Here is a 16055-nt window from a genome sequence, read left to right on the forward strand (position 1 = left end):
ATATTCATCTTTGTGCAGAAGTTGTGAAGAGGTTTGTACCTGCATTCAGTAGTGGGAAGTAACTAAGTACATTTACTTGAGTACTGTACTTAAGTACAATTTTGAAGTACGTGCACTTTTTCCATTTTCTGCTACTTTATACTTCTACTCCTACAATATTAGACTTTTCTACTCCACTACATTTATCTGACAACTTAATTTAATTATAGGAAATATAATCAACCATTATATTGTGATATATTATAGATTAAGATACATCTTTATTGATCCCAGAGGGGAAATTCACAAGCTACCGAACAGATAAACTGTATGAAGCATTTAAACCACCTTTAACAACTTCAACATTAAAGTGATGAATGCATTAATACATCGATAATATTATATATTATCAATGCAATGATATACTTTATATTCTGCATTATTCTCCATAACGAGTGCTTAAAAATGTAAATGCATGACTTTAAACGGAGAATTTCTACACTATGGTATCGCTACTTTTACTTAAGGACAAGATTGGATTACTTCTTCCACCTCTGCCTACATTACGATGAGATCATCTGATCCAGGTCACAGATTAAGTTGCAGGCATACAGTGGTATACGTCCAGCTGATAATGATGTGTAGAAACACATTCTTTTTTACAACAATGTCATTAAACCATGAAAATATTTCTTAAAAACTGGTATTTAAATTACAGGGATTTATTATATGTGGTCTTTAGTTTACTGTTTCAGTGAATACAACTCAATACCTTTCAAATTGTGATTGAAAATATTTAATATTTCAGGTAAAATTCAACAGTTCTGTGAGTCTGTGACATAGTTGTGTCTGAGCAAATGTCAGCTAACATGCTCACAACTATAATAAGGTGCTGGTGTTTAGCAGGTTTTATGTTTACCACCTTTAGTATCTTAGTTTAGCATGTTAGCAACATGCAACATAGCAATGTACACAAAGTACAGATGTGACTGATGGGGATGTCATCAGTTATGCAGGTAAAAATAAAATACAATTGCTAGTGCTAGAAAAAAAACAGCAGAGGTCATGAATGTGTGTACTCTGTGTCAAGGCAAACATCCAATAGTATTGGAGACAACTGACTCTGTTGTACAGTATTATGTTGGGACAAGGGGAAAGGTCAGGGGATCACTGAAGTGAAGTCATTAGACTTCATACTTTGGAAACATGAACATGTGTGCTGCTGGTGGTGCTCAAAGTAAAGCTGTCCTCAGGGAAGCTTAAACGTCTGTACCAAATTTCATGGCAGTTAATCCAGTAGTAGTGAAGACATTTTCTGGATCACAGTAGTGGACCAACTGACCGACAGACTAGCACTGCTGTTACTAGAGTCATGCTGCGTGGCTCAACCATGGCTACAAAGGACCCGAAGCCCGAAAACAAACCAGGACCTTAGTTTTAGAGACGGAGAGGGCCGTGACACAGCCTCTCCATTGATATGAGATCACTGACACATTAGTGCATACTGCTGGCTGTCTACAATGAGTTAGGGCCATGTGAAGAGAAGTGAGGGTCCCCCACTGTGTTACCTATTCATGCGGGGACGTTTGATCTGCTTATCGCTGTGAGTATCAGGGGAGTGGGTCAGTTAGGGCCTATAGCACAGTTCTTCCCCGGGGCCAGCCTGTGGGGATCGGTTATAGCACGCTCCACATGATGCTTCAGATTTAGGCACCTCGCAAGTAACGTCACACTGCTGGGCAGAGGGGCGTAGATTATTTCAGAGAGAGTTTGTTGTTGTGTGTATGTGTATGTGTGTGTGTGTGTTGAGTGTTAGAGGGAGTGGAGGGATAACAGCCCTGCAAATTACAACCATCTTCAATTTTCCACATCAAGGCCTTTCTGCAGAGGAAAAGTTTCAGCTCTGACATCCTAAATTGACCTGACTCAGAAGTGCCCTTGAGATTGAACTAATGCGAGAAAAGCAAGACAAACAAAGCTTTCTGCTTCATCATAGTTTACTTTCTCCTCACAAATAATGCGTTATATTCATCCCTCTGTGCATCACCTCGCTCCTTCAGCCTTCCTCCTCATTTCAGCCCGGTCTGGTCCGATGTCAGACACCGGCTGAGGTGCAGAGGAGGGACAATCATTAGTCTCGTCTGTGAGACAGGAAGCATCAGCGTCATTACCAGTCATTAGTTCACAGACAGCGGGGTCACGTCGCCACCACCGCACTGCCTCTCTCAATCATTCACGCGCACAGTATGGTGGACTGACTCAGGAGGGACACCACGCCCACATCCTGCTGTTGCTCTTTCTCATGTGTTCTGACGGCTGAGGCGGTGGCCTTTGCAAGCGTGTGTGTGTGTGTGTGTGTGTGATCTGGACAAAGATCATTTATTTTGATTCCTTTAATTCCGTCGCCTCAGATGAGACGCTCTCACTCCCACCATGCGCTCAAAGCTAGAGAGAGGCTGAACACTAAACAAATTGACAATTATCATGCCAATCTTCGCCTCATTGGCTTCCAGCAGAGTTTAGAATAGACTTTAAAATGCTGCTGATTATTTTCAGAGCAGCAGGGTTTAACCATTCCCTGTGTACTCACAGAGAGGCATTACCAGTCAAAAGCCAAAGATTTAAATTAAAATTCATTGCACTCTTGCAATTACGGTCCATATTCTTGGGAGCCGACCGCCTGAAGACATTATTACATTGGAAGGCCATTTCTCATAACCTCTTTTAAAATCAATTTCTGCTGGCATTTGATTTACTGCAGTTAAGTTTTATTAGATTCATTTGCTACAAAGAATTTGGACTATTTTGTAATAAATTCATCATCAAGGATACAAAACTCTTCGGTTTCTCTAATGAATCAGCTGAATTTGTTCTTGTTGCGTGTGTTGTTTTACTTTACGATCCTCATGAAGGTTGGCACTTTCACCGACGCTTCAAACAAACAATATTTTCATCTGGGCCTCCTCACAATGCATCACAATTTTCAGTTTGTAAAACCAAATGTGCAAAATGGCACAGTGCATTTCTAACTTGTCGCTTTCCACTAAACTCTTGTTGTATTTCCACTCAGACAATTAAAAGGACTCACTTTAGACTTACTTTTTCTTTTTTTTAAAGGTGGGGTCCAAATACACATCATTTCTGATTAATTCAGGTGCTTGGTTTAAAATTAACTTGAATATATAGTCGTGGGGAGTATAAATGACAGTAAGTATGGGTGGACGGTATCCCGGTTACAAGATCACAGACACAAGGCATGACGCGGGAATGATGCGGTCCAAACTGTCCAAGTTATTTTTGCACTGATTTTCAGAGAAAAACAATGAAGAAAAACAAAAGAATGTGTGTGAGGGAACGGATTAGCAGGGTGAGCGGAAAGCAAGGATTATTTTTGCACTAAAAAAGTGAATCTGCCTGCTTGTATTGTGGTTCAGGAGGACTAACAAATACTGAACAGCTTGTGTGTAGAAACTAGAGGCTATTATTGTTCCTGCTCCATATAATAGGATGTATAAAAGACTGGGTTCAGAGAGCTACTGTGGATGACAGTGGAGGAAAGAGGTTCTAATTAACTGTAGCTCGCTCCTCCCTCCCCGACCCGTCTGTGACTCAAACAGATACTTAGCCAGTGACGTGTTGGTGAGATCCTGGATTGGGATTTTGAACAGTTCACTTCACAGACCGAGCCCTGATTTGTCTCTGGTTTCAGGCTTTTTGCTGGCATGAAAATCAGGGCCAACATCGTGTTCTGTGAACTTAACTTCATGCACACATAATAGACATAAAACCTGATAGACAGTAACTTACACTGGCTGAGTGTGTGATCCCTCTCTGGTGATAACGCCCTCCTTGTCCATCAGCATTTGCCTGAATGTGCTCACTTTCTGTCGAATCTCTTCTTCTGTGTACCTGAGGATGAGAGCAGACACAGTTAGTAGAGGCTCACACACACACACACATTCATCTATAATCTGCAGTTGTGACTTTTCAGCTGACAAGCAGCAGCTTTTAATACCAGCACTGAATGCAGCAGATGCACTGATGAAGCTAATTGTCATCTGTCATAACTGCCACATGACCATGCAGGAGCCATGTCGTCCCCCGCTATCGCACACAGTCCCGACAATGGCAAAGAGAGTCTTCTGACCGTGTGCTAACCAAAAATGACACTCCGCCGGATGATGTATATTCTGATGACTCACTGTCAACCTCTCCCGACCCCGGCAGTTTTCTTGTTCGCGCCCAGACTGCGTGTCATGTTTTATTCTGCAAGCGGAGCGCAATAAATCACAGAGTTGAGAGTAACTGTGGGGCAGCGGGGAGGAGCTTTCCATGAGCTGACAGACAGAATACTGCGGACTGCTGCAGTGCCACATGAAAGAAATCACTGTCTGTGTCACATTGTAGATTTATTGTCATTTTTTCTAATTGAGAATAACTGGCTTTTTTCCATTTCAGGTATACTGTGGCTGCAAAAGAAGAGTGTCAAATTGTCAAATGATCAGTTGTAATTTAATTTTCGTCGTGTTCCTATTTTGTGCGGGAGATAATAACTGAATCCAAGACTCCTAAAATATTTCATGCACACAGCTTTGAGCTACAGTGACAGTCTCTGACCACAGGCCTGCCAGTGATAGACTGTGTCTACTGACAGCTCTGCAAGGGAGACAGTAATAACTCAACCAGCTACAGAGAGAATGAAGCAGCTTCTCTTCTGCTGCTGCAATTCTCCACATTCTCATGTCTGTGAACTTGACAGCACACGGCATTTTCAGTGCACTGCGCACCGAGCTGATCTCCTGGTGTATTCACACCATCTTCACACCATCTCCACATTCTGCTCAGGCTGCGCTAATGGGATGTAATGAGCTACAGAGGCAGAGAAACATGAAGGGAGAGGAGTGGACGGAGGAGGGAGGGGAGAGGGAGAGAATTAATAAAGCTGTTAAAGTGTGGCCAGGAGCCAGACATCACAGAGTTAGACTGACTGGAAGCCTCAGCCATTAATAATATACTGTAGCGTTCATATCGAGAACAACAAGAGCATGTGTGGGGTGTGCCTGGGATACAGCAGTGTGCTCAGACGGAGATTCACTACTTATCCACACTTTAAAATGGTCTGCATTCACACTAAGGTGCAAATACAACACAGAATAAAGAACTCATCATCTGTTTGAGTCTCAACGTGCTGATTATTATTCATTATTGCTTATTTGGTAAGAGATAACATCTGACATGTGGGCTCCAACTGCAAACTACTGAGGAACTGTCTCTGACTAAGTGCTGAAACATACACTTTTACTTGGCAACAGTTTCTCTTTGTCTCTCTCGAAGGGAGTTCAGCAGTTCAACATTTTGGGGAATAAACATATTTGTTCTCTCGCCGAGAGTTTAGATGAGAATACTGATACCACAATCACATCTGTCAGTTAAATATGAAGCTAATTAGTTCATTATGATTCTCAAGAGGTGCTGGTTGGCAGATGTTGTGCCTACAGATAGAGCCAGGGTAGCTGTTTCCTTCCTGCTGTCAGTCTTTATCTCACGCTAAGCTAACCAGCTGCTGGCTATAGCTTCATATTTAGCCTAAAGACCTTAGAGTGGTATCAGTCCTCTTGTAGTTTCCCCAGTTGCATGCATCCCAAACTCCATTTCAAATTCAGAGATAGAAGACACTCCTTACAACTACAGTTGTTCAGTATCAAAATAATCCAGTGATGGATTTTAATGGTGCCATTTTGCCAAAATGAAAAGCAAAGATAGGCTAACAAATGGGTCTTATATTGTAGCCCACAGCTAACTCACTGACTTCATGGCAACATTATATTTCTGTCTATATCCACTGAACACACCCTGTTCTAGCATTAACATTTCTCTTAACTGGCACTGAGGGACGTGACCCATATGAAAAACAGCAGCAGAACTTGCTTGAAAATCATCTTGTTTTTAAGTTTCCTTCAGTATCAAAGTAATCCAGTGACTCTTGTTTGCACATCCATGGCTAAACTGCAAACAGGAGCTGCTAATAGCTAATTCTGCAGACATTTAAAGGTGCCAATTAAGGCTAAAAAAACAAGGATCAAGTTGAGGCCCACAGCTAACTCAGTGACTCCTTGGCAACATTATAATTCCTGTTTACATCCCCTGCTGGTGGAGCCCCACCATCCATGTCAGACTCTGAAAACCAGTGTTCTAGCATTAAGATTTCTCTTAATTGGATCTAAGGGATGTGACCCATATGAAAAACAGCAGCAGACCAAGTATGTGACAGCACGCGCTTCTGGCAAAGCGGCTTGTTTACCTGGTTAATATTTTATAACGTCTAACATGAGAGTTTCACTGGCAAAGCGATAAAGAGCAGGGGACTGTCCATCACTCAGTGCTGAAACACTGACTCTTATTTTGCAGATTCTGTTCTCCTCTCAGGCGGAGGCCCATAGCAGGACCAATTCCATAAACTGGATTGTAAATCAACCAGTGGCTCATTTCAGCGTGGAAATAGCATTAGTCTGAGGAGTGTTTGCTTTTCTCAGATTAAATATAGCAGCCGGTACCATGTATTCTGGGCAGACTGCTATCAGTGCGTTGACGGTGCGGAGAATGAGCAGTGCGATGGAGAGCTGAAATAGCTGGAAGATGGCCCAACGGAGGAGAAGCCAGCCGGTGTGTGAGCCCCATCGGGTCCTGCTCCACGGCAATCTCTCAGCCCAGCGGCTGTCAACTCAGCACAATGGAGGCCGCAAACACGCACTTTATATTCATGGTTTTCCATGCACGGCACAGGAGCCATCACCATACGTTAGCTGCTGCCCCGACAACTCTACAGCGGTGCTCTCAGCGGTCTGTTGTGGATCGAAGAAGGGTGTACAATAGGTAAAAGGGTGAGAAGGCTCAGAAAGGACACTGGCTGTGAAAATGAATGTGCCCTGGCTGAACAGAAGCCGTGGCTGTAGGGCGTTCTCCTTCACATTGTGCTGATGATGGTGAGGATGTTAGCGCCTGCAGCTATCTCTGTTGAGACTCCAGCTAAAAGCAAGAAAAGGAGGGTCAGCGCTTATGAAGCTAAAGGCTCTGTTGACACATGACCTACAGAATCTCCTCTTTCTGCTTCTCCGTCTCCTTTCTCTGTCCTCCCACTGAATCGCTCGATTCAGAGGCTCTGCACAGCTTGACGGCATGAAGCTCAGCAAAGTTGGGTTCTTTTTGATCGTTTTTTGCTTTCCAACCAAAGTCAGAGAGTGTTTGCCCAGCAGTGGTGCTGCTTATACAAAGAGTGTGGGGTTTAGAAGTACGGGCCGGGAGATCCTCCACTGCTCCTGAATGTTTGAAGGAACCTGGTGACTGGTGGGCAGGCTCACCTACAGAGATCAAAATCTACGGCAGGCTGAAGAAAGGTTACATGATCGGCAAGTTGCATTTAAGAAAAGTTCGCCAAGAAGCCACAGGGAGCTCTGAATCTATCTGTGTATATGGCCACATATGGGACGTTCATGATGAGCACATCGGGACAACACATCTCTCTTCTGCACATTTAATTAGCACCTCTTGCAGCTGTAAAGGTAGCTGCTTTCTGCCTAACACACCATCTGTTCTGGCCTGACACAGTGCAGAGGAGGGATTGGAGAGGAGGACTGGAGTGGTCACTCTGGGTAACACTGAATTCAAATTGAAATTAATGCCAAACTGAGCATGGCACCGAAAGCCACTTAGCCCAGGTCCATTGCCTATAGCATGCAAAGTCCAAGCAATTTGGGTGGAGAGAGACAAGGCACATCCATCAGGGCGAGGGGTTCCCCCGCCACTCCAGCCATGAGAAATCACCACGATTAAAGAACTTGATTGGAGTAATTAGACAGCTCCGAGCACCCGCAGATCCCCCCCATTAACTCATGATCCAGGAAAATGAATAGTTGTGGCCCGGAGACCATCCTAACGCTGATAGTCATCGATTTGACGAGGACGTGCCTACGTGTGTGGGTGTGTGTTTGTGTGCGTGCCAGCGATGTTTCCGCGTTTGATGTCTGAAGAGCCTTTTTTCCACAAGTCGTCCCTAGGCGCTGCTGTATACCTATGAAAGTCTGCCGCCATCAATCTCGCTGCAGAGAGTACAGAGGCAAAGCGATGCCAATGTAGTTAGGAAGATTGAATGGCGCTGGGAACGCGGGAAAGCGAGCCCGAACGCCCCCATATTTCTATTTCAGGGGCAGAATTAAAACGACCTACAGAGTGCCACAGTGAAACAGTTTAACTCTAAACTGGAGAGGATTTTCATTGATGCTCTCCACGCTTATAGATTGTCTGGTTAGATAACAGATACAGGATGGAGCTGAAAGAAAGAGTCACAAAGAGAGACTACACCTTTCTCTCTCTATTCAAAGCTGCTCTTTCTCCTCCCCCACAGTGTAAGCAGATCAATGGTTGGAGCAGCACAATCAACCACTGCTCCTCTTTCTGATTGCTCATCTTCTCTACGCCTCCTGCAACAACAGCGTTTGAAGCTGTTTTGTCCAGCGTGGACCAGCTATATTGGCTCAACAGCCCCCCAGTGACAATGTATAAAATGGGTCATTCTCCCTGTGATGCTTTCCTCCCAATTTTGTCTTATAGGACTCGAGCTTATCGTCTTATGACGCAGACTTTGGCTTGCAGGAAAACCTCCATCAGACAGAGAGAGTTATTTGCCGTGGCCTCAGAGGCTCTGAGAGCAGCTCTCTTAATAAGATCCTCGCTACTCACATCTCCTGTGATGTGTCACTGTGGAAGTTATTAAAGGAATACCAAAACACTGGTGGTCACGATGAAGCAATTTAGCTCTGAAACTCCACAATTAACCTCTTTTCATTGCAGTTTCAATTTATTGCAGACAGACTTAATTTGCTTGTTTGGACTTATGTACAGGCACCAACACAAATTCAGTTATGCTTCTCTGTGTTTTTTTTGCTTGTGCCGGGCTACACCTCTCCACTCGACTTTAAAACCAACAGATATTAATTTTTCAATACGCACATGCACATCTAATTTTTCTGCTTGGTGAAGCAGAAAGAATAATATCTTCTGCTTCTTATTCAAGGAACTGGTACCACTGGTGGCACACACACAGTTTCATGCATGCATAAAGAGGGCCTAGCTCACACTTTGTTATGGGTGGACATTATTATCTTGTAGCCTAGTTGTTGCCACATTTTGTTACGCTGAGGCTATCAATAAATAACACAGAACAAAACTTAATTTGTACCTTCGCCAAATAGTTTTATCTGTATAGTCATAAATCAAACCAGCTGACATCCACAGTACTGCACCATAAACATGACTTATTTCATCCACTCATATAATTTTTGCTTTGTGAGGAGCATAAAGGGACGACAGCTGGCACCATGTATACCACACTGTGTTGATTAAATGTGTTGGATGTTCTTTAACCACTTCATCGATGTTAGATGCAAAATCAAAGTAGGCTACATTTGGAGTTTTAAGAAAAGATAAAGTACACACAGAGTTACTTGAATGACAAAATAATAAAACACAAAATAATGATTTAATTTTAATTGCAGCTCTCCCTTCTGTCACTATCTAAGAACTTGTCTAACAAAGTCAAAGACATACTGAAGCGACTACACAGCTATAACGTAGTAATATCAGTTGGTATAAAATGCAATTTTGGACTTTTTGAATTACAAATGAATTGTATTTTAATTAAAAACATCTTTTGATGTCAGTATTTTGTATTTTGTGATGTATCTGTGCCCATCTCTGATTGTAGGTCACACACCACAGTGAGAGTGGTGACTACAGACAGACAGAAGATGCTGCATCAGAGCCAAAGTAACACATTTTTTTGAATTCATTTATTTTATCGGCAATCAGACAAAAAAACACAGACACAGATAATTAGGTTATCCCCGTCGCATATGTGGGGTTCATGTGTTTAAAGGGAGCAGCGTGTCGCCTGCAGATTACAGTGCCTGAGTCCCGATGAAGAGAGCTCATTAGAGAGCTGGAAAAAGGCTCAGACACCACAGGAGTTGAAAACATGAACAATCATTATGGCTCATTTAGCGGAAAAACACCCCTGAAATAGAATCTGGACTCTTACATGTTGAGTAGTCCTTGAGCTTTACATCAGTCTCTGAGCTGCGTTATCACAATGTAGCCAAACTTAAAAGTAGACACTAAGCATTTGTTGAAAGGCTCAGTACATGCAGTGATCAGATGGTGATGATTAGTTTTTTGTACTAATTCCTCAAATAGCGACTCTAACAGATCAACGGCCCGATGTATGTAACCTCCAGCACATCTGATACACATAAAAGGGCAATGCAGCGGCGGAGCACTCGGTGCCTCACTGAATGGGGTCTGCTGCTAAATGAACAGACTCCTTTAATTGCTGAGCCTGTCTAATTGGCTCCCAGGGTGAGGCCATCACTCATGACAGACTATTTATCCTGGTCTTATCTCTGGAGAAGAGCATGGCTGAATTGAGGGGGTGCTGTGTGTAAAGGCAGGAGGGGAGTGTCTACCATGCTGGCAGAGTTAGAGAAGGAGGCAGGCGTCCAACCTGCCCCCCAGCCTAATCCTTCACCGAGGCCTCAGTCAGGACGGGGAGTCCGGGGCGACGTCGAGGCTGAGCCCGCTGGCTTAAACCCACAACAAATGAAAACAGACTCCAGCCACCATTTTAATTGTGTCTAATGCCTGGCATTGCTCTCTCTCTCTATCCCTGTGTTTCATCCTCAGCTCTATCCCTTAATCCTGCTCACATGCACACACACACTCTCTAATTTAAAGAGGAACATTAGAAATTGGAGAGGCACGGGGAGCTGCGCTGCGCCAAGCTGGCAAATGAGATCCTCCTTTTATTATAGTTTAACAAGATGACTCGCGTCCATCCAGACAGGGCTTTAACACTCAGCCGAAGCGGTCGCCGTCCTTCAAGTGCCGCTGTCTGCCAGTGAGCCTGTGCAGTCTGACGAGTGAGTGGAGCTGGTCAGCGTGGGTCTTCTTGTATTCTGTCATCATTAGCCAAGCTGCTGCCTGCCACTACACTGTAGCACTCTTTTACATTGGGCTCAAACCAGGAACAACTCCTCCAAGGCAGAGGATGAGCCTTGACAGATGGCTGCAGTGCACCCCCTCTTTTTTTTTTTTTTTGTTAAAGTCCAGCACTTTCCTACATCAATCTGTTGTAGATCCACCATTAGCCTGCAGTCTTAATGAGGCTCTACTGCCTGACGAGCCCAGCCAGGCTGAGAGAAGGGTAGAAAAATGAGTGTAAGTAAAGGGAAGTCTAATCCATCTCCGACTTCTCAAAACCCCCACAGGAGCATTGATTTAATTCATCTTCATACTCTAGAATGTTACAATCAGCAGAGGAGGAAGCAGAAATGAATGAACAGACCTACTTTTTTTAAAAATTTGAAAACCGAAAGACGAAAAAAACAACAACTCCTCACTAATTAGCCTGCCCTTTATTTAATTAAATCACCCTCCCCTAATGTGTCGAGGATTAGCCGCCTTTTTATAAGTGACGAGTGTGATGTGAATGAAATGTCATGAGGTATCAGTGGGAAAGTGAATTTTCTCTGTACCGACGTAGGATCACAGAGCTCGTCATTAATTACAGTCTCAGCTAGCCTGGAGTTTGCCTGCGAGCTGTGGTTATTCAAGCAGCAGTATGTGTGTGTGCGTGTGTGTTTGCAGATCAGCCTGAGAGAAGCCTTGAGTCTTTGGATTAGGGCTGACTGCAGTCACTACAATTTTCATGGCCACGGCGTCAGCACACGCTGATCCCTTCCTAACTTTGGGCTGGAGGACACATATCATGCTAATGAAACAGACTACTTTGTGCACTACGCTCACTGTCTCTATGGCAACCCTCGCTAATAACCATTACTTGAGGATAAGGTTATTAATACAAAGTTCAAGTGTTGGCTGTAACAACATCACGGATGAGTAATGTCGCCTCCGTGACATATACAAGATTGTGAAGCAAAAACCGCCGCTGCAGATGTATTAATCTACATGTATCACCATATTTGAACCACGGAAATGTTGTACGTGTGTGTGTGTGTGTGTGTGTGTGTCTGGCATTTTCATCTGTGAAGTAAAATTTGTATCACGTAATTCATGCGGAAGCTACATGGTGCAGTCGTGGCTCTGGGGATTACCAGGATTGTTTCTGCTACCTGCTCAAACCACATCACTTTCATGTTTTACCGAGCAACACACGCATGAACAAATTCTGCTCAAAAGATTGAATTCTGATAATGAAAAGAGCTTTTTTTTCCTTTTTTTTTTTAACCATGAGATGTTTCTGAAGTTTTTACCTCTTTTTCTCACTAGCACAAGGCCAAATTCCCAGCAGAGTGCGGGTTTTGTCACCAATATCTCCCACTAGCTGTGGACAACGGACAATATAGTAGAGATTCAAACTGGTGTGTTTATATGGTTTGCATGCTAAATAAAGTGATCCCCAAAGCATTTAAACTTGAAATGTGCAAAGTGGTTCTACTCACTATGAAATGTCTAATCTGACATGTAACAGTAGAAGAATGTGTTTTTTCCCCAACTTTATTGAGAAAATTCATTGATTTATCATTCACTTGCCTGTTATACAATTTTGAAGATGGACCTACATCATGTCCTGGGAACAATATTTGATTTTCTGATTTGAATGGCTTTTCGACCATCGAGGCAATCAGCAATCCTTAAATCTTTCAAGATCTAAAACCAAAAAGTTGAATGGACCACAGATCGTTTCTGTTTTTAACGGCCATGTTTCTGTCACTATTTAAAGCAACTACACCTAAAGTTACCCCAATTTTTTCTCACAGTCTTTACCATTGCTACATGTAGATGTAAATGCAGCTACGGTTTCTACAGGTGACAGTGTAGAATCCCCTGATACACACAGTCATGGGTCTTTTTACCATGCTTCCCTCCTGCTTCTCCACAGGAGCCACTAGAACAGTGACAAGGACACGATCCTTCACCAGGTAGCTGATTGTGAGCGTTGCCAATTATGTTAAACGGGGCTACTGGCCAAGCAGGAAGCACCAAGGTCTGTGCCAAAGCGGTCCCTGTAGAGTTCTTAATATAGAGTTGTTTCTTATTCCAGCAGGACCGGAGCAGCCTTCCTCATAACGACATGAGTTTAGTTTCTGTCCACCACAAAATTATCATCCTGCAAGGATCGTACATGAATGCATTTTGAAAAGCGATGACATTATTGGTCATTTACGTACGTAGATGGCAGCTATCACAACTTCTGATGATGAATTCATCCTGATCCCTCCTCATTTCCATACCATGCTGCTAAAAACGGCCACATCAACAAACCACAGCACTATGCACTACAGCCCCTTATGTTGACTACACTCCTCTGCAGGGGCTTGTTTTTCATTTTATTTCCCAATATTGCAACGAAAATGACTTTTGGCATGAAACAGATTTTGAATATAATGTTTTGCTGCAGCTTGTGAACTTATGAACGCCCCTACAGGTACACAGCTGTCAATGTCAAGCTCTCTACTACACAGAGAGTGCTTTCATGGCTCGCATTCCAAACAGCTCCACAATAACTGAATTGTTAAGAAAAGATAAACAACTACTGTTCCACTGGAAACGGTAACGTCACTTGACATCAAATATCCAGCGCAACTCGAGTGCCTACTCGCTTGTTGAGTTTTTTTGTTAAATACACACTGTACTTCATGTGAAAACATGTTTGCACTCTGTCCAAAAACTCTGTTGCTTTTTTAGGCGAGGCTTACTCATGCAACTGATTCATTAAAATCTCTGAACTGCACAAACTGCTTGCTTTTGACTCGATGAATGCCGACTGTGCACCGGCAGCTACGCATTTGTGAGATTTGATCTTTAGCAAAATCAATGGCCCCAAATTGGCAAGAAGATCCAATAAGATCTGTGTTCAGGCAAGTTTCATTCACAAATTGTTACAGAATAAAAAGACATATTTCACACTCCGGAGCTTCAAGTCCCCGCAGAGAAAAACATAACAGATGTAGCAGTGTCAGTATTGTATTAGTGGACTTGAAACAATTAGAAAATATGAATACTGCCTCCAACGCAATCAGCATTGTGCTGTGACAGAAATAATTCTCATAATTCTGATATAAAGAATGAAAATGTTGTGCTAAAGCAACGGGGTTGTTTTTGTTTTGTTTTGATTTCTTCATTGACTGATTATTTTCATATCACACTCAAACTACAATTTTACTCAGATTAAGGCATTATAACTCTTTTTCTGCAGTTAATATCTTCATTTATTTGGAGTTGTTTCACCTGGGATATGTCAGTCCAACATTCACTTAGCTCAGTTTTTGCCCTCTACCAACTCCTGCGGGAAATATCTGGATATTCAGCTACTAAATGCTCCATAATGTAACGTGGGTGGAAGAGTTTCTTCACTGAAAGTAGCTGCATTGTGTGGCCAAACACAGCAATAAGAAGGCCTTCAGAAACTGGGGACGTGACAAATAAACTAAAAAGGCTTAAAAGCCCCGAAAATATCTTTAAAAAAGAAGAAAAAAAAAACCCAGCAGCAATGCTAAATTGCGGCACTTGTTAAAAAAATGGTTTGATTGGATTTGTACACTGGATATAAAGCCTGTGAGTGCACTCATATAAAGCCTGTGAGTGCTCTGATATGTTTGATCCAGCCTCTTATGTGAGTCAATGTGGAAAAAAGCTACACAGAGTGCCTCCCATATTTGATCAATACGACGTTAACATTAGCCTGCTAGCTTACGTTAGCCAAATCTGCTATGACACTGTTGCCATGCTACCAACTCTATCCAAAAGTAAACTATAGCCACTCACTATACTGACAGCCTGGGTGTTTGGCAATGCTACGCCACACATTGTTCTTTATAGTTGTCTAATCTTTAGTGTCCTGTGTCATATACAGTAAGACATGGCGATGAGATGCACAAACAAACGTTGAACAAGTTTACGTCCTTTCTAAAATATTGATTATAACTGCTTTAAGTGCGAGGCCCATTGTGGTCAATGGTTCTACTTACCCCTGCTCCTCCATCATCTCCTGCAGCTCCATACATTTGAGCTCCACCCTCCTCTTCCTCTCATGGTCCAGAATCTCTCTGTGTGGCTTTTTCACCAGGACAGGCTCAGCTTTGGGCTCCTCCTCCTCCTCCTCCTCCGTACCTGGCTGTCCGTCCTCGGCTTTAGCTTGTAGGGCTGCGGCCGGCGTCGGCCCTCCTGGTCCTGCGGCTGTTCCGGCTCCTGCTCCGGGGACCACGGGCTGGGCCACCCCGTTTGCACCATCTTTGGGAGACGGCACCCTCGCAGCATCGTACATGATTACAGAACTCTGTGGAGACACAGATAAGGAGGAGGATTTATTACTGAATTCTATCTAGTGCTACTACTACGACTACATTCAGCAGAGTATAAATTATTCTTCACTTTCAAGACAGTGTAGAGCCCCCTGAAGGCCCCTTTATGCTCCCTGAACCCCAGTTTGACAACCAGAAAGCTGCCAACTGATACACACACAAATTCAGTCTGTGCAACAACAAACTCGGATGAACAATAAGCCAGAATGATTCAGAGTTGACAACACACACTGATAGGTGAGCTGAGATGTTAATACTTTTGGACAGGCTGCAGCGTTTCTGTCTGAACTGAACACTACACTTTGCTAACAGTCATACACTTCAACATACTGTACACTCATGCACACACACACTTTGGATCTTGAGTACATGTAGACGTGCATTGCCAGCGACAGCGCTGGCAGCATCTTCTGCTGCATGAGTCAACAGCCCAGTAGTGCCTGGAGGAAGGTTAGGGGGGAGAGAGGAAGAGTTTGATTCCTCTTTGAAACGCTCTCATCTCCTGGACCCCATCGAAGCTGAACATAAGGGTCATATACCAGCAGGGTTGGGCAAGTTACTTCCAAAATGTAATGTATTACACATTACTTGTTGCTATCATTTGTTACTGACTATACTGCTCTGTGTTACTTTCGTGTTTCATGTCACTGCAAAAACAGGCCCTAAAGCAGTCTGTGAGGCGGGACTTCTTCAGAACGCATT

The 16055-nt window shown here is 43.3% G+C and overlaps 1 protein-coding gene across 1 annotated transcript in view; it reads right to left on the reverse strand.

Moving 5' to 3' along the window:
• srrm3 (serine/arginine repetitive matrix 3) overlaps positions 1 to 15316 on the reverse strand; it is a 40218-nt gene extending 24902 nt beyond the window's left edge. The window contains exons 1-2 of the mRNA XM_073478787.1: positions 15021 to 15316; positions 3787 to 3888 (exon numbers count right to left, since the gene is read on the reverse strand). Coding sequence (XP_073334888.1) covers positions 3787 to 3888; positions 15021 to 15316 — 398 coding nt within the window. The remainder of the gene's footprint in view (positions 1 to 3786; positions 3889 to 15020) is intronic.
• Between the last annotated feature and the right edge of the window lie 739 nt (positions 15317 to 16055).

This window comes from Pagrus major, chromosome 13 (assembly GCF_040436345.1).
Source record: "Pagrus major chromosome 13, Pma_NU_1.0".
NCBI lineage: Eukaryota > Metazoa > Chordata > Actinopteri > Spariformes > Sparidae > Pagrus > Pagrus major.